Source organism: Hylobates moloch, unplaced genomic scaffold (assembly GCF_009828535.3).
Source record: "Hylobates moloch isolate HMO894 unplaced genomic scaffold, HMol_V3 SCAFFOLD_183, whole genome shotgun sequence".
NCBI lineage: Eukaryota > Metazoa > Chordata > Mammalia > Primates > Hylobatidae > Hylobates > Hylobates moloch.
In genome coordinates, this window is record NW_026652458.1 from 1 (window position 1) to 9,249 (window position 9,249).

General features: G+C 44.9%; 1 protein-coding gene across 1 annotated transcript in view; it reads right to left on the reverse strand.

Annotated features, from left to right (window-relative positions):
• Window positions 1-384: 384 nt before the first annotated feature.
• The window catches only part of LOC116464107 (COP9 signalosome complex subunit 3), a gene marked incomplete at its 3' end in the record, with an annotated part of 27,808 nt that continues 18,943 nt past the window's right edge, over window positions 385-9,249 (reverse strand). The window contains exons 7-9 of the mRNA XM_032147375.2: window positions 7,917-8,057; window positions 6,158-6,331; window positions 385-471 (exon numbers count right to left, since the gene is read on the reverse strand). Coding sequence (XP_032003266.2) covers window positions 385-471; window positions 6,158-6,331; window positions 7,917-8,057 — 402 coding nt within the window. The remainder of the gene's footprint in view (window positions 472-6,157; window positions 6,332-7,916; window positions 8,058-9,249) is intronic.

Consider the following 9,249-nt stretch of genomic DNA (forward strand, 5'->3'; position numbering starts at 1 on the left):
GAACATCTGTTACTCTTACAGTAACAAAAATCCAGTAATTAATTTTTTAAAAAATGAAAATCCAGGCCAGGCACAGTGGCTCATGCCTATAATCCCAGCACTTTGGGAGGCCAAGGGGGGCAGATCACGTGGTCAGGAGTTCGAGACCAGCCTGACCAACATGGTGAAACCCCATCTCTACTAAAAATACAAAAAATTAGCTGGGCATGGTGGCGCATGCCTGTAGTCCCAGCTCTCGGGAGGCTGAGGCAAGAGAATCACTTGAATCCGGGAGGTGGAGGTTGCAGTGAGCCAAGACTGCACCACCACACTCCAGCCTAGTGACAGAGCGAGACTCCATCTCAAAAAGAAAAAAAAAGAAAAAGAAAAAGAAAATCCACTTACCATGTGCAGAACATATTTTTCTGCCTCCTGAGGTCCAGATAACTGCACACGACTTGCCATATCTTGTAATGATAGAGTTAAAAAGGTCTGAAAGTCAGAAGCAGAATTAGTCACAGGTAGGAACAACCAAGGAAGGACATTTTATTAAATGTGTACAGAGCGACCAGGCGTGGTGGCTCATGTCTGTAATCCCAGCACTTTGGGAGGCTGAGGTGGGCAGATCATGAGGTCAGGAGATTGAGACCATCTTGGCTAACATGGTGAAACCCTGTCTCTACTAAAAATACAAAAAATTAGCTGGCATGGTGGTGCACACCTGTAGTCCCAGCTACTTTGGAGGCTGAGACAGGAGAATCGCTTGAACCCAGGAGGCGGAGGTTGCAGTGAGTGGAGATTGAGCCACTGGACTCCAGCCTGGGTGACAAAGTGAGACTCTGTCTCAAAACAAAAAACAAAAAACAAAAAAACAAAAAAGAATTAGCCAGGCGTGGTGGCACGCGTCTGTAGTCCCAGCTACTTGGGAGGCTGAGGCAAGAGAATCAGAGAACTGCTTGAACCCAGGAGGTGGAGGTTGCAGTGAGCTGAGACCACGCCACTGCTCTCCAGTCTGGATGACAGAGCAAGACTCTATCTCAAAAAAAAAAAAAAAAAAAATGTTTACAGAGCTCTTCCCATTGATGTACAGAATAAATTTGTGTAGATGACTTAAAACTGATGGGCCAGGCGTGGTGGCTCACACCTGTAATCCCAGCACTTTGGGAGGCCGAGGTGGGTGGATCAATTGAGGTCAAGAGTTCCAGACCAGCCTGGCCAATATGACGAAACTCCACCTCTACTAAAAACGCAGAAATGTGCCGGGCATGGTGGCAGGCACCTGTAATCCCAGCTGCTCGGGAGGCTGAGGCAGGATAATCGCTTAAAGTTGGGAGGTGGAGGTTGCAGCGAGCCGAGATCGTATGACTGCACTCCAGCCTGGGCAACAGAGTGAGACTCTATCTCAACATACATACATACATACATAAATGACTGATAGGCCAGGCATGGTGGCTCACGCCTGTAATCCCAGCACTTTGGGAGGCCCAGGCGGGTGGATCACGAGGTCAGGAGATTGAGACCATCCTGGCTAACATGGTGAAACCCTGTCTCTACTAAAAATCCAAAAAGAAAAAAAAATTAGCCGGGCGTGGTGGTGGGCACCTGTAGTCCCAGCTACTTGGGAGGCTGAGGCAGGAGAATGGCATGAACCCAAGAGGCAGAGCTTGCAGTGAGCCAAGATCGCACAACTGCACTCCAGCCTGGGCAAATGAGCAAGACTCTGTCACAAAAAAAAATAAAAAAATAAAAACTGATAAACCCAGTGGTTTGTCATCAATTTCCTTGAGGAGTAATGAAAAAGAATTTTATATATATGTAAACTGAAAAGGAATCCAAGGTATGCACATCATTATGAAGATTTTCATCTTTTGAATTTTGTAGTATAAATGTATAATTATTAAATATAATTGAAAAAATAACATTCATCATTCAAAATTCAAACTTAACATTTTTTAAATTTTTTTTTTTTTTTTTTTTGAGACGGAGTCTTGCTCTGTCCCCCAGGCTGGAGTGCAGTGGCATGACCTCTGCTCACTGCAAGCTCCGCCTCCCGGGTTCACGCCATTCTCCTGCCTCAGCCTCCCGCCTCAGCCTCCCGAGTAGCTGGGACTTACAGGCGCCCGCCACTGCGCCCGGCTAATTTTTTGTATCTTTTTAGTAGAGACGGGGTTTCACCGTGTTAGCCAGGATGGTCTCGATCTCCTGACCTCGTGATCCGCCCGCCTCAGCCTCCCAAAGTGCTGGGATTACAGGCTTGAGCCACCGCACCCGGCCAAAGTTAACATTTTTAAACAAATGGGGGAGTTAAATAAAAGAGGCTACACACTTGTGATACATGAGGGAAACCAGTGTTTACCACTGCTCTCTTGGGATCTGACGAAAATGGCCCCTTTCAGAAACACATTAAAAGAGTTCTATTCTTAATGGCAGCTGGCAATATTTACAACAATGGCATTTTCAGAGCTGGGCATATTAAAACCCTCATCTTGAAAATTCCTTTTTTTTTTTTTTGAGATGGAGTCTTGCTCTGTTGCCCAGGCTAGAGTGCAGAGGCGCAATCATAGTTCATAGCAGCTCAAGGGAACCTCCTGTTTCAGCCTCCTGAGTAGCTGAGACTACAGGTGTGCACCACTGTGCCCAGCTAATTTTATTTTTTTATTTTTTGTAGAGGTGGGATCTTACTTAGTTGCCCAGACTGGTTTCAAGCTCCTGGTTTCAAGCTATCCTCCTGCCTCAGCTCCCCAAAGTGCTGGAAGTACAGCGGGTAAGCCACTGTGCCTGGCCATAAATTCTTGATGAGCCAATAGTTTTAAAACCTACATATACTTTAGTTCAGAGAACAGTACCCAAGAAATTGAAATTACTGCTAACTTTAAGAAGTACACAAGTAGTTTAATACAAACGAAGACTCAAAAGTCAACATTCTAGCCTGGCCAACACAGTGGGATCCCATCTCTACAAAAAATGTAAAAGTAGGCCAGGCGCAGTGGTTCATGCCTGTAATCTTAGCACTTTGGGAGGCCAAAGTGGGCGGATCACTTAAAGTCAGGAGTTTGAGACCAGCCTGGCCAACATGGCGAAACCCCATGTCTACTAAAAATACAAAAATTAGCCAGGTGTGGTGGTGTGCACCTGTAGTCCAAGCTACTCAGGAGGTTGAGGCAGGAGAATCGCTTGAACCCAGGAGGCAGAGGCTGCAGTGAGCAAAGATCGCACCACTGCACTCCAGCCTGGACAACAGAGTGAGACTCAGTCTCACATAAAAAAAAAAAAAAAAAAAAAAAGAAAAAGAAAAAATACCAAACAAACAAAAAAGCAGGGTCAAGAATAGCACGTAGAGTATGACCCCAATTACATATAACTGGGAGAGTCTATGCATACACATAGAAAAGAAACAGAGAAGAGGAACCTAGGAAAACATCTACTAGGCCGGGCGCGGTGGCTCACGCTTGTAATCCCAGCACTTTGGGAGGCCGAGGCGGGCGGATCACGAGGTCAGGAGATCGAGACCATCCTGGCTAACACGGTGAAACCCCGTCTCTACTAAAAATACAAAAAATTAGCCGGATGTGGTGGTGGGCACCTGTAGTCCCAGCTACTTGGGAGGCTGAGGCAGGAGAATGGTGTGAACCTGGGAGGCGGAGCTTGCAGTGAGCCAAGATCGTGACACTGCACTTCAGCCTGGGCGACAGAGCAAGACTCCGTCTCAAAAAAAGAAAAAACATCTACTAAAATGTTAACATAAAGTAATATTTCAATGGGAGAGGTAGCAGATTTAACCCATCCCTAGCTGCCTTCCATCCCAGCCATGCCATCACCTACTGATACAGTCTACCTATTGAGACTTCTTTGGATTTTCTAGTAAGAAAAACTTGGCTAGAAAAATCCTTTGATGTTTCCCCCTTCTTTTCATTTTAGCACTGGGACATCATGCCAAAAATGGAGCAGCCACCATCACAGATGTAACCTTCTGACTAGCTATGTCCTTTAAAGACACGGTTCCTGCCCACCATACCTTATGGTAGCCCTCCCCAGGTCCCTCTGGCAGGCAGTGCTTGTGAGCTCAGTGTACCACAGTCAACCACTTTGTGTCAACACACGAAGGACCCCAGGACCTTGATGACTTTGTGAGTCACTGCCCCAGCCCTGGAAAGACCATTTCAAGTTGAGACTCTTCCTGTTTGATCAAAAAAAAAAAATTTTTTTTTTTTTGAGATGGAGTCTCGCTTTGTCGCCCAGACTGGAGTGCAGTGGCGCAATCTCGGCTCACAGCAACCTCTATCTCCTGGGTTCAAATGATTCTCCTGCCTCAGCCTTCCAAGTAGCTGGGATTACAGGTATGTGCCACCACGCCCAACTAATTTTTGAAACCGTTATTTAATTTTCACTTGTTATTTTGCAATTTAACACCTTTTGTAACATGTACTATCTTTTATGTTTGTTAGCATTTGGGTTCTTTTATCTAAACCTCAATTACTAGTCACAAACAGAGTGCAGCTGTTTTTTAATGGCTACCTCTTGATGGCGAAAGACAGAAATTTACTTAGAATGGTTCTGTTGGCACTTGGGCCAAAAAGAAAATTTTATGGAGAGAATTAGGCTGCTTGTTATTTAAGTCTCTTAGATCCTGGTCTTTTAAACCTGTAGGTCAAGCTGGTTTTTCTGGCTCACAAGTTACACTAGTTTTGATTTTTGAGTTGATTTCTCTTTCACGTTCTTCATTTTTCTCATAAAAGTTAACTTTTTACAAATTCACTACTGATTTCCTTCTATTCTAGAAGCTATGGCTAGTCTTTCTAGAGTATTTGGAAGGATTCTTTTTCTTGCCCACTGACCCTCTCCTCACCTTCCTTCCTCTTCTCCTTAGGATCCTTTATCCTTGTATGAGGTCTGCCCACCTCAACAGCCACCCCGACCCACCTCTCTTCTCTAGCTTCTCCATTGGGCTAGGGGAAGTCACCTCTCCCCTAAGTCCTCACATAGCCAAATCCATCAGCCTTTTCCATTGCTGGGTAGCCTAGCAACAAACAGCTACCCTATTCTGGTTCCTTGGCTCGTCCCCAACCATCCATCACCATGGCTGACACAAGGCAAAGGATGTGCACAGGAACAGATGCACTGTGTTCTCAGCAGCTGTGAACTATGCATCTCTGGCCAGACTTCCCAAGAGAAAAAAGCAATCCTGTATTTGTTGAGCTACAGGATTTGTGTAACTTGCAGCCTATACCTTCCTAAAACACAAAAGATTTCATTTTTCATTATTTTTCTGTACTGTTTGAACGTTTGATTTTAAGCATATTTTCTACAGTCAAAACCCAGCAGGTTATTTTCATCTTGAAAATAAAAATTATAGAATTGGCTTACATCCTAGAAGAAAATAAAAATTGTATAATTGGCTTACATCCTAGAAGTCAATTGCACAAAGTTTGTACAACCCTGGCCTAAATGGTAATGTCCCAGTAGTACTATGTTCACATAAGATGTTCTCATTGGCTGGGTGCGGTGGTTCATGTCTGTAATCCCAGCACTTTGGGAGGCCAAGGCAGGTGGATCACATGAGGACAGGGGTTCGAGACCGCCTGGCCAACAAAGCGAAACCTTGTCTCTACAAAAAATACAAAAAATTAGCTGGGCGTGGTGGCTCACACCTGTGGTCCCAGCTGCTTGGGAGGCTGAGGTGGGTAGATCACTTGAGCTCAGGAGGCAGAGGGTGCAATGAGCCGAGATCATGCCACTGCACTCCAGCCTGGGCAACAGAGCAAGGCACTGTGTCAAGAGAAAAAAAAAAAAAAAGATGTTCTAATAGAGATCAGCACAGACAGACAGGTTGCAAGGCTGGTGACAATGCACTGAGGTCTGCATCATTAGCATCCCTCATCTGCCCTGCTGGAGCTGCTGACCTCTCTGAGGCTGCCTTTCACTGCCTCCCAATGTAGCCTTGTCTCCTACCTTTCTTCCTCTTCACCTGCTCCAAATACCCTGCTCTAGCCCTGAAAAGACCAAAGGTATAAATCAAATTCTTTCTAAGAAGCCAATCACAAGAGAGTTCTCTCTCAGCACAGAAATCCTGCCATGCTTTATCCCTGTACCTGCTTCCTCAGCTCTGAAAAGGGAGAGAAAGGGAAACATGGCTCCCAGGGGGTCAGGAGCTGCCCTGTGAAGGTGGCGCTTTCCTCACCTTTGTTAGCCTCTGAATATTCTTCTTATAAAGAGATGACAAGCATTGCTTCACCAGCCCCATGTTGTTATCGCGAGTGAAGGTTTCACTGTGCTTATTCACCAGGTTTCGGAGTTCTGAGGGGTTGTTGGTTGAATACACTTGTGCTAACTCATGGTATGCATTGCTAAGAGGCTAAAGATGCAAAGGAAGGAAAAAATTAAGATTAAAACTTCAGAAGAGGCCAGGCGTGGGGGCTCACGCCTGTAATCTCAACATTTTGGGAGGCCGAGGTGGACAAATCACCTGAGGTCAGGGGTTAAAGACCAGCCTGACCAACATGAAGAAACCCCGTCTCTACTAAAAATACAAAATTAACCGGGAGTGGTAGCACGTGCCTGTAATCCCAGCTACTTGGGAGGCTGAGGCAAGAGAATCGCTTGAACCCGGGAGGTGGAGGTTGCGGTGAGCCAAGATCATGCCAGTGTACTCCAGCCTGGGCAACAAAGCAAAACTCCGTCTCAAAAAACAAACAAACAAACAAACAAACAAAACAAACAAACTTCAGAAGACTCAAATGTGTATAGGAAGCAAAAACACACTTACATACTATTTTTTAAGCAAGTATATCCCATATTGTCAGGTAACAACATACTGTTACCCTACAAATTATAATTTACCCAAAGCAAATGCCTGGTCTTTAAGACCAGGGATAGAAAGTCACTATGGAGTAATTCATTTTCCACAAAATTTTGTAGTACAGACCAAGTAATAACACAGCAGGTGAAAACCCACTGAATTTAGTGAAGGCACACGTCTTCATCGTGGTTCTGTTTTTCTATTGATAAATCATATAGAGAAGAATCAAAATATTCATCATTCCCAACTCTCCCTCTCTCTTTCTCACACCTCACCAGATGCAATGGGACAATCTGCTACTTCTGCTAGCAAGAAGGAAGACAGGGCCAGGCATGGTGACTCATGCCTGTAATCCCAGCACTCTGGGAGGCCGAGGCAGGTGGATCACGAGGTCAGGAGATCGAGACAATCCTGGCTAACACAGTGAAACCACATCTCCACTAAAAATACAAAAAATTAGCTGGGCATGGTGGCACACGCCTGTAGTCCCAGCTACTCGGGAGGCTAAGGCAGGAGAATCGCTTGAACCCGGGAGGCAGAGGTTGCAGTGAGCTGAGATCACGCCACTGCATTCCAGCCTCGGCGACAGAGCGAGACTCCGTCTCAGAATGAATGAATGAATGAATGAATGAATGAATGAATAAATAAATAAATAAATAAATAAATAAATAAAATAAAATAAAATAAAATAAAATAAAATAAAATAAAATAAAATAAAAAGAAATATAACAAAACAAAATAAAGGCCAGGCTCAGTGGCACACACCTGTAATCCCAGCACTCTGGGAGGCAGAGGCAGAAGGACTGCTTGAGGCCTGCTTGAGGCCAGGAGTTCAAGACCAACCTGGCCAACATAGCGAGACTCTGTCTCTGGGGAAAAAAAAAAAATCAATTGTTATAGGAGCTTAAACACCTATAGCTGTAAGTATCTAGAGCATAAGTTTGAAAATGGGTTCCTAAGAAATATTCCATCCCAATTAGCTAAGGAGAATGTGTAGCAGACATTCAATAAATGTCTGCTCACCTGAAGCTGTTAGGAGAGCGAAATCACTATAAAACCAAGTTACAGAACTGTATCATTGCAATTTCTTTATATACTCAACATGCTCACGTAAGAAATCAGTTTTATGTAAAAAACTTACCTTAATGAATCTACCCACAATTTGAGATGTATATTTTGGTAGCTGTTGTACTTTGCCAAGTAATATCAAAGACACTAAAATATACTTTTTATATGATTCCAACATGATATGACTGACCGCCATGGCAGGAGTAGTTATAGCCTAGGCAAGAGAAGAATGCTTACTGTAAAGAGAACATACCACAGTAGCAAACAGCAACCAACCACATCTATCACATTAATTATACATCAATAATACTTTTTAAATGTCCCATTATTTTTATAACAGCCTTATTGAGATAGAATTCATTTTATTTTTATTTATGCATTTTTGAGAGACAGGGTCTCACTCTGTCATCTAGGCTGGAGCACAGTGATGTAATTATGGCTCACTGTACCCTCAAACTCCTTGGGTTCAAGCAATCTTCCTGCCTCAGCCTGCTGAGTACCTGGGACTATAGGCGTGGGCCACCATGCTTGACTAATTTTAAAATTTTTTGTAGAGGCCAGGCGCGGTGGCTCACGCCTGTAATCCCAGCACTTTGGGAGGCCGAGGCGGGCGGATCACAAGGTCAGGAGATTGAGACCATCCTGGCTAACACAGTGAAACCCCGTCTCTACTAAAAATACAAAAAAATTAGCCGGGTGTGGTGGTGGGTGCCTGTAGTCCCAGCTACTCGGGAGGCTGAGGCAGAAGAATGGCGTGAACCAGGGAGGCGGAGCTTGCAGTGAGCCGGGATCACGCCACTGCACTCCAGCCTGGGCAACAAAGCAAGACTCCGTCTCAAAAAAAAAAAAAAAATTTTTTTTGTAGAGATGGAGTCTCACTATGTTGCTCACTATGTTGTTCAGTCTTGAACTCTTGAGCTCAGGCAATCCTCCCACTTCAGCATCCCAAAGTGCTGGGATTACTGGCATGAGCCACCACGCCTGGCCACTTTCTTGCCTTTTTATTTTTGAGGAGTCTTGCTCTGTCACCAAGGCTGGAGTGCAGTGGCGCGATCTTGGCTCACTGCAACCTCCATCTCCTGGTTCAAGAGATTCTCCTGGCCAGGCGTGGTGGCTCACGCCTGTAATCCCAGCAATTTGGGAGGCCGAGGTGGGCAGATCAAGAGGTCAGGAGATCAAGACCATCCTGGCTAACATGGTGAAACGCCATCTCTACTAAAAATACAAAAAATTAGCCGGGCGTGGTGGTGGGTGCCTGTAGTCCCAGCTAGTCGGGAGGCTGAGGCAGGAGAATGGCGTGAACCTGGGAGGCGGAGCTTGCAGTGAGCCGAGATCGTGCCACTGCACTCCAGCCTGGGCGACAGAGCAAGACTCCATCTCAAAAAAAAAAAAAAAAAAAAAAAAAA